The sequence below is a fragment of the Schistocerca nitens genome, chromosome 4 (assembly GCF_023898315.1).
Source record: "Schistocerca nitens isolate TAMUIC-IGC-003100 chromosome 4, iqSchNite1.1, whole genome shotgun sequence".
NCBI lineage: Eukaryota > Metazoa > Arthropoda > Insecta > Orthoptera > Acrididae > Schistocerca > Schistocerca nitens.
This window is the reverse complement of record NC_064617.1, coordinates 752,471,082-752,495,593: the sequence shown is the minus strand read 5'-3', so window position 1 is coordinate 752,495,593 and position 24,512 is coordinate 752,471,082. Positions and strand designations below refer to the sequence as shown.

Below are 24,512 nucleotides of genomic sequence, written 5' to 3'. Positions count from 1 at the left end.
GATACTATTACAGGCAGTCTTGATCAGTGTGACTCATTTGTTATGAGTGTTTCATTACCAGTTCTCAGGAACGAGCAAGGAGAATGGAAACTGTCACCCATGGTATTTTAATAGGAACCATACTGACAGTCACCTGAAATGATTTCGACGAATCGTGAAATCTCAAGTCAGAGAAACTAGATCGATTAATATATGTCTGATCGTGTCGTACTTCCCAATCTTTTACTGTTGTAATAACAAAACGAGTGAATCTAAGGTATTTCTACGTATGAAAAGTTACTGAAGCTGTGCAGTACTCGTAATATGAAGATAGCTGCGTTGTACTGCATTTTTCTCAAGGAATTTGAGAAGCTTGCTCTTCAAAACACTCTTTTCGTCTGAACTGAGCTGTCCTAGACTGTCCGATCCATTTCCATTGGTACTTGCACTTTAGCTAAAAATTGCGTTCTCCTGGAATGTGTCAACCAACGGAAGTCAGTCACTCTATAAACAAAACATTAGCATTTAATCTTTTTCTAATATTTTAACTCTTTACCTGCAGGCCATTCGGTCAATTGCATCTAGTTTCACCACTATGTAGAATGAGGTGTGGCCTCACCCCATCAGATTAGATTAGTACTTGTTCCATAGATCATGAATACGACACTTAGTACTTGTTCCATAGATCATGAATACGACACTTCGTAATGATGTGGAGCGTGTCAGGTTAATAAAAGGTGTCTATACAAGATATTACATTACACAAAATATTACATGACACTTTTTTGTGTGGGGTGGCGAAATTACCGATTTACTATATCCAAAAATTCGTCTAATGAGTAGAAGGAGTTGCCATTCAGAAATTCTTTTAAATTCCTTATAAATGATATATGGCTATATGTCAGACTTTTGATGCTATTAGGTAAGTGACCAAAGACTTTTGTGGCAGCATAATTTACCCCCTTCTGAGCCAAAGTTAGATTTAACCTTGAGTAGTGAAGATCATCCTTTCTCCTAGTGTTGTAGCCATGTACACTACTATTACTTTTGAATTCGTTCGGATTGTTAATAACAAATTTCATAAGTGAATATATATATTGTGAGGCTATAGTGAAGATCCCTAGCTCTTTAAATAAGTCTCTGCAGGATGATCTTGGATGAGCTCCAGCAACTCTGATTACACGCTTCTGTGCAATGGACACTCTTTTACTCAATGATGAGTTACCCCAGAATATGATACCATAAGAAAGCAGAGAATGAAAATAGGCGTGGTAAGCTAATTTACTGATGTATATATCACCTAAATTTGCAAACGTTTCAGCAGATCTTCAGTGTGTTTTTTTCCAGTTCAACCCCTCATCAATGCATACACCTAGAAATTTGAATATTCTACCATCAGGTCCATATAGATTATTAAGGAATTGAACTTCAGGTGATTGTGTACATAGTTGTTAATAGTCACTCTGTTTCACCGAAAATAGCTGCCACAATTCTCGATTTTTTGTTTGTATGCTTGAATACAATACCCGTTTTCTTTGATTACGCTATGCGTGTTTGAATGGCTTTGGGCACATGGACATATACCCTGTAAGATGTTCATTTACTTGCACGGGAAATGCAAAAATAATGTAATAAACGGTACAAACCTGGCGACGTTGGTCGAAGTGTCGAGGAAATTCTGCTTCGCTCCTTTGCAGTCGAGACCGATGGCGACGAAGTCGCCCTTGTACTCCTTCATCATGAGCTTGAAGTCGCTGTAGGTGAGGGAGTCCTTGTGCTGCAGGCCGGCGTCCTGGAACATGCCGTCGATCAGCTCCGTCACGTGCTGGTCCGACAGGCTGGTGGTGCGCGCTATCTCCACCAGGGACCGCAGCATCTCCGACAGCTCGCCCTTGTCTATCACACCGTTGCGGTCGTTGTCGCACATGTCGAAGATGATACGCAGCTTGTCTTCTGTTTTGCCGCGCGAAAACAAGACGACGGTGTCCAGAAATTCCTGTAAATAAGCATTACCGTGAACACTGTAGTCTTTGCGACGTCAAGCAGCAGTTCATAGAACAGAATCGTAATCAAAAGCTTTTATTCGAGATGGTATGCAAAGGTTCCGGGACCATATTAGCTGAAACTGATACATCCTAGTTAGATCTCATTCTGTACTATCGTCTTCAAAGCAGTACCTTGCAACAGAAGACACTGGTCCCACATTACATTACATTAATCCTTGTGCCATAGATCATGAATGCGACATTTCGTACGTCGCAAAAAACATAAGTTTTCATTTCACAAAATATTTAATTAATTAATTAATTTTTTACATACAGTTACTACTTCATATCTAAGAATTCATCTATTGAGTAGAAGGAGTTGTCATTCAGATATTCTTTTAATTTGCTTTTAAATGCTGGTTGGCTATCAGTCAGACTTTTAATACTATTTGGCATATGACCAAAGATATTTGTGACAACATAATTCACCCCTTTCTGTGCCAAAGTGAGATTTAATCCAGAGTAGTGGATATCATCCTTTCTTCTAGTGTTGTAGCTATGCACTTCGCTGTTATTTTTGAATTGGGATGGGTTATTAATGACATATTTCATAAGTGAATATATGTATTGCGAAGGTATTGCGAATATCCCGAGTTCCTTAAAAAAATGTCTGTAAGGTGATCTTGGGAGGGCTCCAGCTATTATTCTGATTACACGCTTTTGCGCAATGAATACTTTCTCTCTTAATGACGAATTGCCCCAAAATATGCCGCCACATGAAAGCAGTGAATGAAAATAGGCATAGTGGGCTAATTTACTGATATGTTTATCACCAAAACTTGCAATAACCATAATAGCATAAGTAGTTGAACCTAACCGTTTCAGCAGATCATCGATGTGTTTCTTCCAATTCCGGTGTTATGCCATTTACTGGGCAGAATTGTGTGAACTATGTTTTCTCAAAATTAAGTGAGAGTCCATTTGCAGAGAACCACTTAATAATTTTCTGAAAGACATTATTTGCAATTTCCTCAGCTAGTTTTTGCATCTTGGGTGTGATAACTTTGCATCTTCATGAATATAGAGTGGCAAGTCGTTAATATACACTCCTGGAAATTGAAATAACAACACCGTGAATTCATTGTCCCAGGAAGGGGAAACTTTATTGACACATTCCTGGGGTCAGATACATCACATGATCACACTGACAGAACCACAGGCACATAGACACAGGCAACAGAGCATGCACAATGTCGGCACTAGTACAGTGTATATCCACCTTTCGCAGCAATGCAGGCTGCTATTCTCTCATGGAGACAATCGTAGAGATGCTGGATGTAGTCCTGTGGAACGGCTTGCCATGCCATTTCCACCTGGCGCCTCAGTTGGACCAGCGTTCGTGCTGGACGTGCAGACCGCGTGAGACGACGCTTCATCCAGTCCCAAACATGCTCAATGGGGGACAGATCCGGAGATCTTGCTGGCCAGGGTAGTTGACTTACACCTTGTAGAGCACGTTGGGTGGCACGGGATACATGCGGACGTGCATTGTCCTGTTGGAACAGCAAGTTCCCTTGCCGGTCTAGGAATGGTAGAACGATGGGTTCGATGACGGTTTGGATGTACCGTGCACTATTCAGTGTCCCCTCGACGATCACCAGTGGTGTACGGCCAGTGTAGGAGATGCCGGGTGTTGGCCCTGTGTGCCTCGGTCGTATACAGTCCTGATTGTGGGGCTCACCTGCACGGCGCCAAACACACATACGACCATCATTGATACCAAGGCAGAAGCGACTCTCATCGCTGAAGACGACACGTCTCCATTCGTCCCTCCATTCACGCCTGTCGCGACACCACTGGAGGCGGGCTGCACGATGTTGGGGCGTGAGCGGAAGACGGCCTAACGGTGTGCGGGACCGTAGCCCAGCTTCATGGAGACGGTTGCGAATGGTCCTCGCCGATACCCCAGGAGCAACAGTGTCCCTAATTTGCTGGGAAGTGGCGGTGCGGTCCCCTACGGCACTGCGTAGGATCCTACGGTCTTGGCGTGCATCCGTGCGTCGCTGCGGTCCGGTCCCAGGTCGACGGGCACGTGCACCTTCCGCCGACCACTGGCGACAACATCGATGTACTGTGGAGACCTCACGCCCCACGTGTTGAGCAAGTCGGCGGTACGTCCACCCGGCCTCCCGCATGCCCACTATACGCCCTCGCTCAAAGTCCGTCAACTGCACATACGGTTCACGTCCACGCTGTCGCGGCATGCTACCAGTGTTAAAGACTGCGATGGAGCTCCGTATGCCACGGCAAACTGGCTGACACTGACGGTGCACAAATGCTGCGCAGCTAGCGCCATTCGACGGCCAACACCGCGGTTCCTGGTGTGTCCGCTGTGCCGTGCGTGTGATCATTGCTTGTACAGCCCTCTCGCAGTGTCCGGAGCAAGTATGGTGGGTCTGACACACCGGTGTCAATGTGTTCTTTTTTCCATTTCCAGGAGTGTATATTAAGAACAATAAGGGACCCAAGACTGAACCCTGTGGGACACCATTCTTGATACCTCCCCAATTACAAGACCATGCTGGTTTTTGTAGACTATCTGTACTGTTAATTTCAACCTTCTGCATTCTTCCAGTTAAGTATGAACCGTTTTTTAACACTTCTGAAATTCATTCCGAAAATCTGTCTTTTGTTAAGGTGTGTAGTACCCACTGGGGTACCACTTGAAATAATTCTCCACTGTATAAAATACTCGCCCCTTCAACTATGATAAGGGGATGAAGTCTCATGGAGCTAACTCTGGTGATAGTTTTAGTAAAAAGATATGTATAGTGTAGCCCTTATTCAGTCGTGCATTGTCATGGTGGACTACCGAGTCTGTGTCCGCGCTGCTTACCCTTCAGCCCCTGAGGTAAGCGGCCAACTTTACTCTCCTTAAGGACAATGGCAGCCAGCGTCAATTAAAATGAAGCACATCTTAAGATATTAGTCTCTGTAAGTACCTTTGATTCTTACTGAGCAGGCAAGCTACACTCTTAAGAAGCTCTTAAGTTAGTTGATGTTTTCTGGATTCCGTTGGTAGCTGCTAGATGCAACTTGTTATGAAATACGGCTGAGAACTGTTGGCCGCACGAATATTTGACTTCGACCCGCAGGCTGCAGTTTTACGGCCACTGCCTTTAGCAACTTAGGTAAATCATTGCAACATGGAGACCTCTTATGGAATGGAGGCTGGCCGTACTAACATTCTGCAGGAGACCAATCAGCAAATGAAAGCGAGCACTACCTTTGGGAGCTATTTAAAATGTTCGTACTCAACGAAAACAGTCGACAGTAGAGAGAGTGGTTGCTTTTTACATTCAATCTAACTGCATTCATCTGCATATCGTTCGGAAGACTACTCAGATACGTTAGAATACCAGACAATTACATCTCTTTCCACATGACACTGCCTCTCTGGTGTATCTAAACGTGAGACACACTGTTCAATTTCCTACAAGGGAATACTTTTAATGGAAAAGGGAAAATTAACTTCTTAATGAAATGGAATAATGATTCGCAGGAGGTATGGAAAAATACGTCTATGCCTTTGTGTCATCCCTCGTCCGCCCACACATCACACATAAATTAATAATACAAAATACAAAACAGTCACTAATTAATTCAAAGTTTTTATGTTGCGTCTGGCCTTAAAAGCTTTCTGTGCTTTGATTACCCAAATAATCGTCTACGTACGCTACCTGATCAGAAGTGTCCGGACATTCCTACGTTCTAGCCGCTTCAGTCCGGAACCGCGCTGCTGCTACGGTTGCAGGTTCGAATCCTGCCTCGTGCATGGATATGTGTGATGTCCTTAGGTTAGTTAGGTTTCAGTAGTTCTAATTCTAGGGGACTGATGACCTCAGATGTTAAGTCCCATAGTGCTTAGAGCCATTTGAACATCCCTACGTAAAGCGGCACTGGTCACTGGATGTCACGAGAGGCGGATTCCCTTCCCCATACAAAAGGAGGCGGGGTATCTTGATTTCATTAGTGAAGCAGTGACAACAAAGTGGGTGGATCAGGACACTATATAACTTTGAACGTGGGCTAACCATTGGATGTCACCTATGCAACATACGTATCAAGGAACTTTCAAGCCTTCTAAGGTAGCCCAAATCTTCTTTTGTTACGTAGTTGTGAAGTGGAAACCAGAAGCAACAACTACATCTAAACCGAGACCAGAAAGACGGGCAGGGAAACTCAGGCGCTAGAGCGAATGGTTGCAAAAAATCACACGAAATCAGTGAAAGAAATCACTCGTGAGTACCAAATTGCTGTCAAGAGTCCAGCTAGCACAACGACTGTATGTAGTTAGTTAAGGAGAATGGCGTACACTGGTCAAGCAGCTCCCTATAAACCTCACGTTTCTTAGCCAGTGCTAAGCGACGTCTGAGGTGATGAATGAGCAACGTCAATGGACAGTGGAAGGACTGGAACCGAGTGATTTGGAGTGATGAATCATGCTATACGCCGCAACAATCCGCCCGAAGTGTCTGAGTTTGGTGACTGCTTTGAGACCGTTGCCTTCCAACACGTACAGCTCCGACAGTGAAGTGCAGAGGAGGTGCTGCTACGGTATGGGGGGATTTTCCGCGGTTAGGATGAGGTCCTATCATGCTTCAGAAAAAGCTAAATGCCTAGAGATATGTACCATAGCGCCCTAGAAATCACGCACCGACGGCAAGACGTACGACGTCTAAGTAGTTTGGGTTGCCTCGAGCTTCGCTCCTATGAACGCACGCCACAGGAAATCTGAGTTAGGAACTCCGCGGCCAGACCGGCAGGTGACGACAGCACCAGGCAGTATGCACGTTGCCGCATCGCACCTCATCCTGTATCCGCAGTGTCACATGCCACGTGTGTTCTACTGCGAGGCAGCTATTTAGGCTGGCGCACGAGCTTAGCAAGCCAGTTCCATCGAGCGAGCGACCGACAAGAGGGTTTCAGTAACCCCTCGCTATGGACTCTGCCAACATCTTCCAGGACAGCACGCCGCCTCCTCCGTCTGGACTCTAGATGTGATCAATGACGTGCTAGTTGGGACTTGGTGTAATTGGTACTTTTTTTAATTTCACCGACAAGATGGTGGCATGACTTTAGTTTACGTTTCTGACCTCGCCGGAATTAGAAATTTTCTATACTGTTTGATCGTCGGAACTGGAAGACTGTAAGATATTTTGAAAGTGTTTGCTTCCGCTATTTAAGCTAGAGTGCGAACCTTGTTTATTTTCAAACACAAAAATTAAGGAACTTGTTTTGTGTTGAACTTGAACTTCGTTCAGACTTCACGCGTTTGCTCACCTTTAAGGAGCGTTGTGTTCTCGCTTATCAACTGATTGTTTTTACATGTTGAGAAACTTAATTCTTTTAGAAATTTTACTTTCATAATACACTGAAGACATTGTTAAAACTGTGCTCGAGAAATAAACTTGTTATATTGTGACCACCCGTCTCTCTAGTAGAACCGGACATATCAATCTGAACATAGTTTAGAGCATTGTGTGCTGAGTAATGCGAAAGAATATTTGTAGAGACGACAGTGAACCCTGTCATAAAGTAGCATCTGCAAGGCAGTGGTTTGTGAATATCACTGCCAGCCGCTGTGGCCGAGCGGTTCTAGGCGCTTCAGTCCGGAACCGCGCGACTGCTACGGTCGCAGGTTCGAATCCTGCCTCGGGCAGGGATGTGTGTGATGTCGTCAGGTTAGTTAGGTTTAAGTAGCTCTAAGTTCTAGGGGACTGATGACAGATGTTAAGTCCCATAGTGCTCAGAGCCATTTGAACCTTTTGGACATCAGTACCTACTGTGGTTTTGACCCTTAACGAAGAATACGCTGCCATTCATCTACACAGAATACGCTGCCATTCATCCACACTCATCCAGACACCTCAATGGAAGTATCCCCAGCAGAGTTGTCATCAAGGCGAATGGTGGACTCTCTCCGTATTAACGCCCACTATTGCCGGCCGCTGTGGCCGAGCGATTCTAGGTGCTTCAGCCCGGAACCGCGCTGCTGCTACGGTCGTAGGTTCGAATCCTGCCTCGGAGTTGGATGTGTGTGATGTCGTTAGGTTAGTTTAAGTAGTTCCAAGTCTAGGGGACTGATGACCTCAGATCTTAAGCCCCTTGTGCTTAGAGCCGTTGAACCATTTTTGAATGCCCACTGTTAGGTGTCCGAAAACTTTTGATCAGATAGTGTATTAATTTTTTCCTCCACAAGTGAGAGTGACATCTCAGCCAACGAACAATTCAGCTCGTAGTCAATTGCCACACTGGTTCAAGAGGGTTGTGTGGGAAGACACTAGCAGTTTTCAGTGTGCTCATAAACATTTTCGCGAAAAATATTATTATGGGAAGTTTTGGGTACCACTACATACACTCTAGGAGGGAAAAAAATAAAAGACGCGTTACGAAGGAATTACCCGGAAATCGTACATGTGATGTACATGTACAGACAAACAAATTATTACAATGTAAGAGAAATTGGATTATTTATTCAAGAGAAGGAGGTTCACGAATTGCACGTCAGTAACGTGTTGGTCTACCTCTGGCCTGTATGCAAGCAATTATTCGGCTTGGCGTTGATCGATAGAGTAGTTGGATATCCTCCTGAGTGATATCATGCCAAATTCTGTTCAATTGGCGCGTTAGATGGTCAAAATCCCGAGATGGTTGAGAGCCTTGCCGGTAATGCTCCAAACGTTCTCAGTTGGTGAGAGAACCGGTGACCTTGCTGGCCAAGGTAGGGTTTGGCAAACATGAAGGCAAGCAGTAGAAACTCTCGCCGTGTGCGGGCGGCCATTACCTTGTTGAATTATAAGCCCAGGATGGTTTGCCATGAAGGGACGTAAAATATTGCCGACGTACCACTGTGCTGTAAGGTTGCCGCGGATGACAAGGAATGGCACCCGACACCATCACTCCTCATTGTCGGGCTACATGGCGGGCGACTGTCAGGTTGGCATCTCACCACTGTCTGGAGCGTCTTCAGCCACTTGACGGAAGTAGAATTGTCTTCAGTGATGAGTCCCGCTTCGAAATGAGCCCCGATGACTAGCGAGGACGTATCAGGAGACGCCGCAGACAGCGCTGGGATACCAACCTGTTTGTCACACGCCATACGGCCTGGCAATCAGGATTGATGGTCTGGGTTGCCATTTTTCTCCATAGTAGGAGTAGGACCCTTTTGGTTGTCACCTGTGGCATTGTTATAGCACAGTGGTACGTCGAAGACTCTCTACTCCCCATTTTGTTGCTGTTCTTGGCAAGCGATCATGGGCTTCCATTTCAGGAATACGATATCCACCCGTACACTGCTAGTGTTTCTGATGCTTGTCTTTGTGCTTGCCAAACTCTGCCTTGGCCAGCAAGGTAGCCGGATCTCTCTCCAACTGAGAAAGTTTGGAGCATTTTGAGCAAGGCCCTCCAACCATCTCTGGATTTTTGACTATCCATCACGCCAGTTGGACAAATTTTGGTACGATATCCCTCAGGTGCTCATCCATCAAGCTGAATAACTGCTTGCATAAGGTCCAGAGGCGGACCAATGCGTTATTAACTTTCTCAGTTTCTGAAGCTCTTTCTCTTGAATAAATCATCCAAATTTTCTGAAATTGCAACCCTTTCTTTGTCCATACACGTAAATCACATTTACCGATTTCCGTTCCATTTTGATAATTATTTCGTAGCTTTTTTTCTTTTCTTTTCTTTTCTTTCCTTTTCTTTTCTTTTTAGTCTTATAGTGTATTTAGCTGGGTTCAGCGGAACCTATCGAATAATCGATATCTTTCTGGCGCCTATTAGCTGGTCAGAAACGGAACGTTGTAAGCTGTTACTCGCTATTCATAAATGAGAGAAGGCAGGCGCGTTACCTGGAAGGATATGCGGCCGTCGCCGTCCTTGTCGACGATGTTGAACATCTTGCGCACGAAGACGGCGTCGGGCTTCATGCCAAGTGCGCTGGCGAACTCGCTCTTGGAGAGCGAGGTGCGCATCACGGTGACGACCTCGCCCGCCATGTTGGAGCGGCGGCGCTTCTCGCCGGGTCGCAGGCCGAACGTGAGGGCGTACGCCTCGCGGAAGAAGTGCTCCAGCCGGCGCTGCCGCCGCTCGCGCGTCTCCGCGTTGGCCAGCATGGCGTCGCGCTGCCCGGGCACCGTCACCAGCCGCACCTGCGCACCGCCACCACATCTCCTCTGATCACAGCAGGGCCGAGGCTGCGCCCAAAGACCCAGCCCCATTCTCCCCTCTCAGGTCGAACTTCGACTTGTCGTCTCCCCTCCCTTCCCCTTCGCTACCGACTTACCACAGATTTTCTTTTGTTTAATATTCAGCCCACTCCTCCGTGTTAGATTGCTACTAGGGGCAATAAAAAAGATGGACCCAGTTTAATCATTTCCTATTTCATGAAATGCAAGTTTCATACAAACAATTTCTACACTATTAGAAAAAAGAGGATCCCATAAATCATCTTTGTCGTTAATAATATTTTTATTTTTATTTATGGAACAGGATACGTATCTATACATATTACATTTTTCTTTCTGTATCTCAGCTGACTGATTCACGAAGAAGGTTTGTGTATCCATCTTTTTACCGCCATGTCATATATGTATATATATGTTGATGCGCTGTTCGTCCAGAATGGATTGGTAGTCAAGGGCTCATATTGTTAGCCAATTAACAGATTGTAATAATACACTACTGGCCATTAAAATTGCTACACCACGAAGATGACGCGCTACAGACGCAAAATGTAACCAACAGGAAGAAGATGCTGTGATATGCAAATGAATAGCTTTTCAGAGCATTCACACAAGGTTGGCGCCGGTGGCGACACCTACAACGTGATGACAAGAAGAAAGTTTCCAACCGATTTCTCATACAGAAACAGCACTTGACCGGCGTTGTCTGGTGAAACGTTGTTGTGATGCCTCGTGTAAGGAGGAGAAATGCGTACCGTCACGTTTCCGACTTTGATAAAGGTCGAATTGTAGCCTATCGCGATTGCGGTTTATCGTATCGCGACATTGCTGCTCGCGTTGGTCGAGATCCAATGACTGTTAGCAGAATATGGAATCGGTGGTTTCAGGAGGCTAATACGGAACTCCGTGCTGGATCCCAACGGCCTCGTATCACTAGCAGTCGAGATGACAGGCATCTTATCCGCATGGCTGTAACGAATCGTGCAACCATGTCTCGATTCCTGAGTCAACAAATGGGGGCGTTTGCAAGACAACAATCATCTGCACGTACGGTTCGATGACGTTTGCAGCAGCATGGACTATCAGCTCGGAGACCATGGCTGAGGTTACCCTTGATGCTGCATCACAGACAGGAGCGCCTGCGATGGTGTACTCAATGACGAACCTGGGTGCACGAGTGGCATAACGTCATTTTTTCGGATGAATCCAGGTTCTGTTTACAGCATCATGATGGTCGCATCCGTGTCTGGCGACATCGCGGTGGACGCACATACTGGCGTAATCCCATACTGGCGTATCACCCGACGTGATGGTATGGGGTGCCATTGGTTACACGTCTCGTTCACCTCTTGCTCGCATTGACGGCACTTTGAACAGTGGACGTTACATTTCAGATGTGTTACGACCCGTGGCTCTGCACTTCATTCGATCCTTGCGAAACCCTACATTTCAGCAGGATAATGCACGACCGCATGTTGCCGGTCCTGCACGGGCGTTTCTGGATACAGAAAATGCTCGACTGCTGCCGTGGCCAGCACATTCTCCAGATCTCTCACAATTGAAAACGTCTGGTCAATGGTGGCCGAGCAACTGGCTCGTCACAATACACCAGTCACTACTCTTGATGAACTGTGGTCTCGTGTTCAAGCTGAATGGGCAGCTGTACCCGTACACGCCATCCCAGCTCTGTTTGATTCAATGAGCAGGAGTATCAAAGCAGTTATTACGGCCAGAGGTGGTTATTCTGGGTACTGATTTCTCAGGATCTATGCACCGAAATTGCATGAAAATGTAATCATATGTCAGTTCTAGTATAATATATTTGTCCAATGAATACCCTTTTATCATCTGCATTTCTTCTTGGTGTAGCAATTTTAATGGCCAGTAGTGTACTTAGAAAGTGTTTTTTTTTTTTGTGCAAACATACCCTTTCTTAAATGCGACGATGCATATTGATATCAACAAACTGAAAGTAGGATAAATTAGAATGTCAGTTGCGTTTGTTGCAGGAGTCTAGTGCGAGTCGTTTGCAAGATATCGTATCCTTCAAAGTTTCCGCAGCACAGCAACACTTGTTTAGGGCATTTAATCTGAATAGGAGTTGGGTTTGATGTTGTTATGTTGGCTTACAGTGGGCGTGTGTGTTCCTTGAGTACATTGCGACTTACTAGTCAGTTAGGGAGTAACGGTAGAAGCAGTGTGTTGTGACTGAATGATGGGATTTACCAATGCAGAAAAAGCCGACATGCTCATATTGTTTGAAAAGTGTAGGAAATGGCTCTGAGCACTATGGGACTTAACATCTATGGTCATCAGTCCCCTAGAACTTAGAACTACTTAAACCTAACTAACCTAAGGACAGAACACAACACCCAGTCATCACGAGGCAGAGAAAATCCCTGACCCCGCCGGGAATCGAACCCGGGAACCCGGGCGTGGGAAGCGAGAACGCTACCGCACGACCACGAGATGCGGGCGAAAAGTGTAGGAAGAAAGATATCCCAATAGAAGTCAAATGTCTCAGCAAATTATTTATCAACCTCTTCAACCAGTTACGTGAATGTGGTAGTCTAACACCTAGCCAATGTAACAGAGGGAAGCAAGCGACGACAGAAAAGGGGGGAATTAATGTCCTTGCTGCTGTTGCAGTTGATCCGCACGTTAGCCTCTGTGCAATCGCAAGAGGAAGTGGCAGGAGTCAGACAAGTGTCCTACACATTCCCTATCGACATAGGATCCATCCCCATCACATCTCTCTCCACCAAGAGCTGAATGGGAACGATTATCAGAATAGTGTTAACTTCTGGACAGGATACCCCAGATGTATCAAGTAGCTTGTTCAGTGAGGAAGTCACGTTTACCAATCACGGATAGGTCTGCTGTCAATCCCCATTGGTTTCGTCAGGTGAAACATCAGCGACCATGGAATGCAAACGTGTGGTGTGGGACAGTGCACCATCAGCTCACTGGCCCGTTTTTCATAGACAGAACACTGAATGCGCACAAGTATCGTAGCCCCCTAACAGACCATCTTCCATAGGTGCTACAAGACGTTCCTCAGCAGACTAGGAGGAACCTGTGGTACCAACATGATGGCTGTCCATCCCATAGTGCATAGAGTACTTCAGCATGTCTTCACGATTTGTTTCAGAATCCTTGGACTGGACACAGAGGACCTGTTTGGCGGCTGTCCCAATCCCCATATACGAGTCCTGTGACTTTTTTTGTGTGGGGAAGCTGAAATGCTAGCACATGTCCAGCAGTCGTTCCACACCAGACTGGAAGCATATATTGCCACTTCCAGTGCTCATTTTGAACCCAACGTGTGATGGTCAATTGTCTCGCTGCTGGTCATAATTGACACAACTATTGTATCCACTTGGGTTGTTCTTTAGTGTGTAATATCACAGGTGTTGTATAAGTGTCAATGTAAGAACTTTACAAATGCGATATCTCGTAAACGACGCGCACTAAAACCTGCAAAAAATACCACTAACATTCTAATTTACCCAAATTTGTTTGTTAATGTTCCATTGTTCCATTTAAAAAAGTGTGTGTTTGCACAAAGAATACACTTTCTAACTATTATTATAATCTGTGATTGGCTAACAATACAAGCCCTTGACTACCTATTCTGTGAAAACAGCACATCAACAGTTTCCACACACACACACACACACACACACACACACACACACACACACACACACGTACAGGCAAAACTAAAATTTGTAAGAAAATGATGTTCTACGTGAAAAGTTAATATTAGTAAAGCGGACATCTGTCTGTGGTGCTACTGGCTACCTCACAACCACCCTTCCCTTGAGGACCAGGTCAGGTCAGTGTTGTATTATCTCCATCCAGTCACTCTACGTGTCTACCGAGGGAATACAAAGCACAACCATTGAAATGAGCTAAAATGTCCATGAAGTGGTAGTGACAGGCACACCTGCCATGGATGCTCGCCGAAATCAAACACCCTGACTGTGAGAAGCAAAAGAACCCACTGAAATCAAACACATAAATAGTGAGAGACAAGAGGACTCCCCGAAATAAAGTACCCAAATGGCGAGAGGCAAGAGCACTCACTGATAACAAGCAATCTAATGGTGAGAGGCAAGGGGCACACAGATATCAAGCACCCCAATGGTGAGAGGCAAGGGGCACACACATATCAAGCACCCCAATGGTGAGAGGCAAGGGGCACACAGATATCAAGCACCCTAATAGTGAGAGGCAAGGGGCTCACCGATATCAAGTACCCCTATGGTGAGAACAAGGGGACTCACCGATACCAAGCACCTCAATGGTGCGAGGCAAGGGGACTCACCGAAATAAAGCACCCAAACGGCGAGAGGCAAGCGCACTCACTGATAACAAGCAATCTAATGGTGAGAGGCAAGGGGCACAAAGATATCAAGCACCCCAATGGTGAGAGGCAAGGGGCACACAGATATCAAGCACCCTAATGGTGAGAGGCAAGGGACTCACCGATATCAAGTACCCCTATGGTGAGAACAAGGGGACTCCGATATCAAGCAGCTCAATGGTGCGAGGCAAGGGGACTCACCGCAATAAAGCACCCAAACGGCGAGAGGCAAGAGCACTCACTGATAACAAGCAATCTAATGGTGAGAGGCAAGCGGTACACAGATATCAAGCACCCCAATGGTGAGAGGCAAGGGGCACACAGATATCAAGCACCCTAATGGTGTGAGGCAAGGGGCACACAGATATCAAGTACCCCTATGGTGAGAACAAGGGGACTCACCGATATCAAGCACCTCAATGGTGCGAGGCAAGGGGACTCACCGCAATAAAGCACTCAAACGGCGAGAGGCAAGAGCACTCACTCATAACAAGCAATCTAATGGTGAGAGGCAAGGGGCACACAGATATCAAGCACCCCAATGGTGAGAGCAAGGAGACTCACCGATTTCAAGCACCCTAATGGTGCGAGGAAAGGGGACTCACTGATATCAAGCACCCTAATGATGAAAGGCAAGGGGACTCGCCAATATCAAGCACCCCAATGGTGAGGGGACTCACCAAGATAAAGCGTCGTGATGGAAACAGAAAACCATTACATCCACCCAATTATTCTTGGATCACGCTAAAGGTAGTTTTTAAGTACCCACTGAAATGGCTAAACATATTGTACTGTACAATCGAGTTTGCAAACAAGACATTCATCAATTACAGCGCCATCTACCAAGAATAGAAAACAATGGTTCAAGTAAACTGTGCGTACTTTTTGGCCAAGAACCAGAATACGCAGTAAAAATGGGAATCTCCGTTTAAAAATATGAAGTTGACCCCTCCCGTCCCCTCCCCACGCAGGAGAGATGGTGGCCAGTTGTAACATAGACAGATTTCAATTTTAATAATATTAACCTTTCAGCATAACATTTTTTTCGTGCGACGTGTCGTTTTCAAGATATTTAGTTGCCTCAAGTTTTATTAATTAGACTGGATCCATCTCCATCTTTAGCCTTGTGCAGCAAATTAACAAGGAGGGTATCCTTAGTCGTTGCTAATATTTCTCTTTTCACAAAAAACAGTAAAATGCATAAGCATAAAAGCGGGACCCAAAAAACTTGTACAAGAATAACAATGGGGTGTAAAATTAGTACAGATAGGAGATCAGTATCCGAAGATATATTCAACAATCTTGAAAAGGGAATGGTACATTCTTGTAGGTAGTGTACTGGAATTGAAGACTGAATTAAAGAACTTTTCATTGGGCTATGTAGTCCACTCCATTGAAGAGTATCGTAATGGAAATGCTTAAAAGGAAGACTGCAAAGAGGAAACAATGACATAGGCTGATTCTCTTACAGCGAATAGTGACAGCTTTTTTTGAGAAAATGGATATAAGCCTCTGTGCTCTCTTACTTTTTCTCGGAAAAGTTGATTAATGGTGTGCTGCCATCTGCTATACGAGTTATTTCTATTTTCTGCACAATACTTCAACGACCGATACAGCCGTATCCTTCAGATGCTGCGAGTTTACTGTTATGTACTCACCCACTCGACTCTAATAAAACTTGTGAATTATTGTCGACCTCGCCCAGCTATTTATATCCGGGTTCGATTCCCGACTCGGTCTTCACCCATTGATACTCTTTCCTCGACATGTTGGTTAAAAGAAGAAAGGACGGATCGCTGGATCACAGCGTATATAGAAAAGCTGCGCACACTGACCTCTGTCTCAACGCCGTGAGCCATCATCATCCGTCTCTCACACTAAATTTACATCCGTCACAAAGAAATTTGGTGCTAAAGACTCTGGTCCATAGAGCTCGAACGTTTTCAGGTGAGGAGAGCCTCGCAGAAGAATTACACCATCTACGAACACTGTTCCGACAGCTAATGTTAAAGACGATCTAGGACTCAGAAACCTGGGTGTATATCTCATTCTAAGCGAATGCGGCTTGTCTTACGTGGGGCAGACTGTGAGAACAGTCGAGAAGAGATGCTACACACACTACTGAAACAATCAGGCAAATCAGCTGTCGCATAGCGCTGCCTCGAGTACAATCATGAAATGAAACACGACGAGATCAGTATCGTGGTGCAAGCGCCAACTTCCTGGTACACAGTAATAATGGAGTCTCTCGAAATAAAGATGTTTGGAAACCTAATAAACACGAAATTATTCAACAATTGCGAACTCTTTTGATCTCATCTGTATTAGGTATGGGAGTGTGACGCTTATCGCTAGCGGTCGCCTTAGCTGTCTCGGCCATCTGTGCACGCTTCGTCGATCGATCCAAACCTCCATATGCAACACTGTCTACGCCCCTATTGCTCGCAACGTTACTTGAATTTCCGCATCAGAGTTATCGAGACAGACATGTTCAACATTACAGATAATTTTAAAACGGTAGCAACCACATCTAAAACAGTTATACATGACTACTTGACACTTCATACAGTGAACATTTTTGAAAATACAAATGTTAAAACTATTAAAATGAAATTGAATGAAATGTCCAATGATCCGCTGTAGATGTATTTGTTCACGTCACTAATAAACCCACTTTTGAGTTGCATCTTCTGGTGCAAATGCACTCCTGGAAATTGAAATAAGAACACCGTGAATTCATTGTCCCAGGAAGGGGAAACTTTATTGACACATTCCTGGGGTCAGATACATCACATGATCACACTGACAGAACCCCAGGCACATAGACACAGGCAACAGAGCATGCACAATGTCGGCACTAGTACAGTGTATATCCACCTTTCGCAGCAATGCAGGCTGCTATTCTCCCATGGAGACGATCGTAGAGATGCTGGATGTAGTCCTGTGGAACGGCTTGCCATGCCATTTCCACCTGGCGCCTCAGTTGGACCAGCGTTCGTGCTGGACGTGCAGACCGCGTGAGACGACGCTTCATCCAGTCCCAAACATGCTCAATGGGGGACAGATCCGGAGATCTTGCTGGCCAGGGTAGTTGACTTACACCTTCTAGAGCACGTTGGGTGGCACGGGATACATGCGGACGTGCATTGTCCTGTTGGAACAGCAAGTTCCCTTGCCGGTTTAGGAATGGTAGAACGATGGGTTCGATGACGGTTTGGATGTACCGTGCACTATTCAGTGTCCCCTCGACGATCACCAGTGGTGTACGGCCAGTGTAGGAGATCGCTCCCCACACCATGATGCCGGGTGTTGGCCCTGTGTGCCTCGGTCGTATGCAGTCCTGATTGTGGCGCTCACCTGCACGGCGCCAAACACGCATACGACCATCATTGGCACCAAGGCAGAAGCGACTCTCATCGCTGAAGACGACACGTCTCCATTCGTCCCTCCATTCACGCCTGTCGCGACACCACTGGAGGCGGGCTGCACGATGTTGGGGCGTGAGCGGAAGACGGCCTAACGGTGTGCGGGACCGTAGCCCAGCTTCATGGAGACGGTTGCGAATGGTCCTCGCCGATACCCCAGGAGCAACAGTGTCCCTAATTTGCTGGGAAGTGGCGGTGCGGTCCCCTACGGCACTGCGTAGGATCCTACGGTCTTGGCGTGCATCCGTGCGTCGCTGCGGTCCGGTCCCAGGTCGACGGGCACGTGCACCTTCCGCCGACCACTGGCGACAACATCGATGTACTGTGGAGACCTCACGCCCCACGTGTTGAGCAATTCGGCGGTACGTCCACCCGGCCTCCCGCATGCCCACTATACGCCCTCGCTCAAAGTCCGTCAACTGCACATACGGTTCACGTCCACGCTGTCGCGGCATGCTACCAGTGTTAAAGACTGCGATGGAGCTCCGTATGCCACGGCAAACTGGCTGACACTGACGGCGGCGGTGCACAAATGCTTTGCAGCTAGCGCCATTCGACGGCCAACACCGCGGTTCCTGGTGTGTCCGCTGTGCCGTGCGTGTGATCATTGCTTGTACAGCCCTCTCGCAGTGTCCGGAGCAAGTATGGTGGGTCTGACACACCGGTGTCAATGTGTTCTTTTTTCCATTTCCAGGAGTGTATAAAAGCTATGTCATAGGTTACAGAATGCCGCAAGGTAATAGTTGACGTGGCTAGGTAAATATATCAGCACTCCTCGATTGATTAAAAACCATCGACAAATGATAAAAAGAGCATCGTCAGTAATGAAAGTCAAGTATGTGTTAAGTCAAAAACTGCACACATCCGATTAAAATATGCTCTCGGCGGCCTGATGGGCATCTATGAGGGGCATTTTGTTGCTTGACATAGCCCGACAACAGCATATTTTAATCGGAATGTGTACAGATCGCGACTTAGCACAGACATGAGTTTCATGATTGACGATGGTCTTTTCATCGTGTGACGACGGTTTTTTATCAGTTGAGGAGTGCTGAAATCTTTAACTACTCACTACAATTGTTACACTGTGACATTTTGTTAAATGTGATATAGCGTTTATATTTGCACCGGAAGATGCAGCTGAGAAGTCCCGAAACCTGTTGTGTGGTTTTATAAGGGACCTGAACAAATATCTCTACAGCGGGCCAGTGGACATTTCATTCAGTTTCATTTGAATAGTTTTAGCACCTGTATTAAAGAACTGTTCGCTGTTTGAAGTGTCAAGCAATCATGTGTGTTCAACGTTAGTACCATTACTGTCGTTTTGCCCGTCTAGGCAAAGACATTGATGACGATCTGCAGCTACACTACTGGCCATTAAAATTGCTACACTAATAAGAAATGCAGATGATAAACGGATATTAATTGGACGTTTTCAATTGGTGAGAGATCTGGAGAATGTGCTGGCCAGGGCAGCAGTCGAACATTTTCTGTATCCAGAAAGGCCCGTACAGGACCTGCAACATGCAGTCGTGCATTATCCTGCTGAAATGTAGGGTTTCGCAGGGATCGAATGAAGGGTAGAGCCACGGATCGTAACACATCTGAAATGTAACTTCCACTGTTCAAAGTGCCGTCAATGCGAACAAGAGATGACCGAGACGTGTAACCAATGGCACCCCATACCATCACGCCGGGTGATACGCCAATATGGCGATGACGAATACACGTTTCCAATGTGCGTTCACTGCGATGTCGCAAAACACGGATGCGACCATCATGATGCTGTAAACAGAACCTGGATTCATCCGAAAAAATGACGTTTTGCCATTCGTGCACACAGGTTCGTCGTTGAGAACACCATCGCAGGCACTCCTGTCTGTGATGCGGCGTCAAGGGTAACCGCAGCCATGGTCTCCGAACGATGGTCCATGCTGCTGCAAACGTCGTCGAACTGTTCGTGCAGATGGTTGTTATCTTGCAAACGTCCCCATCTGTTGACTCAGGGATAGAGACGTGGCTGCACAATCCGTTACAGCCATGCGGATAAGATGCCTGTCATCTCGACTGCTAGTCATACGAGGCCGTTGGGATCCAGCACAGCGTTACGTTTTAACCCTCCTGAACCCACCGATTCCATAGTCTGCTAACAGTCATTGGATCTCGACCAACGCGAGCAGCAATGTCGCGATACGATTAACCTCAATCGCGATAGGCTACAACAGACCTTTATCAAAGTCCGAAACGTGATGGTACGCATTTCTCCTCCTTACACGAGGCATCACATCAACGCCATCAGACAACGCCGGTCAACTGCTGTTTGTGTATGAGAATCGGTTGGAAACTTTCCTCATGTCAGCACGTTGTAGGTGTCGCCACCGGCGCCAACCTTGTGTGAATGATCTGAAAAGCTAATCATTTGCGTATCACAGCATCTTCTTCCTGTCGGTTAAATTTCACGTCTGTAGCACGTCATCTTCGTGGTACAGAAATTTTAATGGCCAGTAGTGTATGGTAATATTACGAAATTTATTAGCAAATTGCGAATTCTTTTGACATCATCGTAATATTACTACAGTTGCAGATCGACAAAAATGTCTATTCCTTCAGACATCCAAGCGTGTCTGAAGGAATAGACACTGTAAAATAACACAGTAAGCATGGACGTAGGAGCAAAACTTGCAGCAGATGAAGAAGATGGCTGGGTCGGTCATCGAAGTATTGTGCATAACATGGAGACAACTCGGATGAGCACGCTGAAACATACCTTTAATATAACCTTATGTTAAATAGTTTAAAGAGGAAGCGTTTTGATTTTCGGATATGGCGCTCACCTGGTTAAATATAAATAACATTTAGCCAGTAGGATATACAGGATGTTTCAAAAAGGACTTCAGAACTTTGACAATTCATATAAATTAATTAATAGTACCTACAGAGGTGACTGTAGTGTCACTTTGTAGGGAAATACAACAAGTTTTGTCTCGCGTAGTTCGGTAGAGCCGAATCGCACCGTAAGGAGCGCTAGCGGCAGTTGCGTTAAGATGCCTGGACCAGAGCGTGCTAGCTAGACCTGATACCATTCGATTTTTTTATGGGGATTCATCAAGGATACCGTGGTTCAAATGGTTCAAATGGCTCTGAGCACTATGGGACTTAACTTCTGAGGTCATCAGTCCCCTAGAACTTAGAACTACTTAAACCTAACTAACCTAAGGACATCACACACATCCATGCCCTAGGCAGGATTCTAACCTGCGACCGCAGCGGTCGCGCGGTTCCAGACTGTTGCGCCTAGAACCGCTCGGCCATCCCGGCCGGCTCAAGGATATCGTGTTTGTACCCCCGGTGCCTACTTCTGAGCAATTACACTTGCAAAGCTACACCGAGTTTTGGAAGAATTGATTTCGTGATTTCGGATGGTGTGTGTGCAGGAAAACCAACGGAAGCCACATACGACAGTTTCAGTTTGATGAAAAAAAAAAAAAGACTACACTTTGTGTTTCCTTACAAAATAACATTAAATCCAGCTCTGTATCTTCTTTCAATAAATCTATATGAATTTTTAAAGTTGTAAAGTCCTTTTTGAATCACCCTATATGTGTTTTCTGTTAAACTGCGGAAACTGGACTCGAGAAAGCGATTTTATTACTAACGTTTGCTGGGAGCAGAAGCGAGCAGCGCTTACCTTGTGTGAGCCGAGAAAGGCCTCGAGTTTCGAAACGAACTTTCGGCGCGCAGCGAGCGTGTCGAACTCGAGCACCAGGTCGTGGTCGTGAGGGACGCGCACCAGCACCAGCGGCCGCTTCCCGCCGCTGCCGCACGCCTGCAGTGGGAGCAGTCACAGTACTTTCTGCTCTCCGAATAATTAAATGATTTTATTGTACGTGTAAAGTTCTGATTACTTTCTCCTCTTCGTCGTTTTCAGAGATATTGAGCCGTACAGCAAGGACGAGAGCGGCGTGAATAGTTACGCATCGGGGGTCGTCTAATAAACAATGCGCTCAATTTTTTGTTTACTTATATATCTGTTTATTTTATAATCTCTGTTCACAGCTCTTCAGTGCAGTTTGAAAAGTTTATTAAAACTCTACATCTTTATTCTTCATGTCTACGCGCCACTGTGTGCTGAAAAGTAATGCCTTCAAAAATTTTATGTGAAAACTCTTAAGCTTCTTAAATAGAACAGACTTTAAGTTTCCTTTACTTTACGTCTATGGTCGCAAACTTTTTGTTAACAGATTACCGGTTTCGGTATATAATGACCATCATCAGATCTGCAGCAAAAAATAGGGAAAAAACATAAATACACGCGCAGATTGTCTACAGATTAAAAACAATACATAGACCATAATGAAAAGTACTACTGACAATATATGCATGTGTGCGCTTTAGGTATGAAGAGGTATACCCGTTTCATAAAAACGAAGTCCTAATGTACTGCAGCCATATTGGCATCGTCAAATGTTAAATGCAGAATCAGCACAAGCACCGTCAAATTGAAACGTAACAGCCAATTGAGGCCTATTTAAAATGAATATTTTCCAGTCTGATTCAGGATCACACATGTAAACAAAATATGTAACTCGTCTAGAAAAACTTATAACTGAGAAAATAACTGTTTAATCTATTTCAGTTCAAAGTGTAGAAGCTCTGTAAATGAAGGGAATAATTCCCATGAAGGAAATCTCCAGTAATTAATAAAAATATAAATGTATTATTGTAATTCCTTATTTGAGAGTTTATTCTCGAATGAAGTAAAAGACATGTACTAATATCGTAGTGTACTTACGGTACTGAGCAGACATATATATATATATATATATATATATATATATATATATATATATATATATATATATATATATATATTCAGTTTTTTGTATAAATTTTAATTGTTAATTAATCAAATGTTCATCTTAAACAATGCCGAGGATTGTTCGGGATTGTTAAGAAAATATAAATAGTGATTGCCATGTTGGCAGGGAGGGTCAGTCTGGTTTTAGTTTTTGAGCAGTGAGCATGTAGCTGCTCCTTTTGTATTGTAAGTATTGTTTGCCCTTGTAATAATACTTTAATTTTGTTGTTATGGTATAATAAATGTGTTTAAAAACATAATATAAGACGATTTTTAATTTTAACTTTTCCGAATTTAAATTTTTTTACAGTTACTGAGAACTCAGGACTTCAGTTGCGATAGATCTGCAGAAAGGATGAGTACACAAAACCCCAATATAAATGCTTAACCGAAGAATAGTTACGATTTAATAGTTACGTTATAAAAAATATATAAATAACATCACATGCACGAGTCATGTTGTCAGTAGCACTACAGTTCAAAACAGGCTGCCGTACAGTAGCCACAAGATGTTTGTGTTCTAAGTTCACCAGACAACATGACTCGTGCATATGATGTTATTTATATATGTTTGATGATGCTTGTGCTGATTGTGCATTTAACATTTGACGATGCCACTATGGCTGCAGTACATTAGGACTTTGTTTTTATGAAGCATGTATGCCTCTTCATACTTAAATATATAATATATATTGTCACTAGTATTTTTCATTATGGTCTATGTATTGTTTTTAAGCTGTAGACAATCTGCGAGTGTATTTATGTGTTTTTCCATTTTTTGTTGCAGATCTGATGATGGTCATTATAGACCGAAACCGGTAATCTGTTAACAAAAAGTTTGTGACCACAGACGTAAAGTAAAGGAAACTTATTGCATATACGGGTCACTGTTTTATTCGCGACAATGTCGCAGCTTGTGAAAACAAACTTTATTAACGTTCTACGTCTTTATTCTTCACGTCTATACATTTTTAGCGTGTAGCGTGGCGGTGTGTAACGTAACTATGTCAGTGCATGAGAAACAGCGTGCTGCCATAGAGTTTAGAATTCAAAGAGTTCGTCCACACGTGGAGCACCCTCTCCTTCAACATTACAGGGCCAGACGATACGTGAGCGCTGCGGCATTTGCGACAGTCCAACGCCTTGGGTTCACTCTCGTCAATCATCTCCCATACAGTCCGATCTGACCCCATCCGATTTTCATCTGTTTCCGAAATTGAAAGAATACCTTCGAGGACTTCAGTTTGGTAGAGATGAAGCTGTGCAAGCAGAGGTGGGGTTGTCGCTCCATCAACAAAGCCAGATATTCTACAGTGACTGTATCAAGAAACTGGTCTCCCCTTGGAAGAAATGTGTTCGTCGCCAGGGTGACTACGTTCAGAAATAATTATATAGAGGTGAAGAATAAACATGTACAATGTTAATAAAGTTTGTCTTATTTAAAATTTAAAAGGCATTAAGAGTTTTCACATAAAAAATTTGGAGGCATTTCTTTTCAGCATACCCTCCTGTTTCTCAAAATAGCAACCTGGCGGCGTATACCTTTTTTTCCCAACCAGAGACCAGTTAGTTGATACAGTCACTGTACCTCTGCTTGTACCGCTTCATCACTATCAAAGTGAAGTGCTCCAAGGTGTTCTTTAAGTTCTG

At 44.8% G+C, this 24,512-nt stretch overlaps 1 protein-coding gene across 1 annotated transcript in view; it reads right to left on the bottom strand.

Moving 5' to 3' along the window:
* LOC126252548 (dual oxidase) overlaps window positions 1-24,512 on the bottom strand; it is a 609,052-nt gene that overhangs the window by 52,154 nt on the left and 532,386 nt on the right. Inside the window, exons 12-14 of the mRNA XM_049953446.1 lie at window positions 21,693-21,830; window positions 9,878-10,177; window positions 1,626-1,975 (exon numbers count right to left, since the gene is read on the bottom strand). Of these exons, the coding sequence (XP_049809403.1) occupies window positions 1,626-1,975; window positions 9,878-10,177; window positions 21,693-21,830 (788 nt within the window). The remainder of the gene's footprint in view (window positions 1-1,625; window positions 1,976-9,877; window positions 10,178-21,692; window positions 21,831-24,512) is intronic.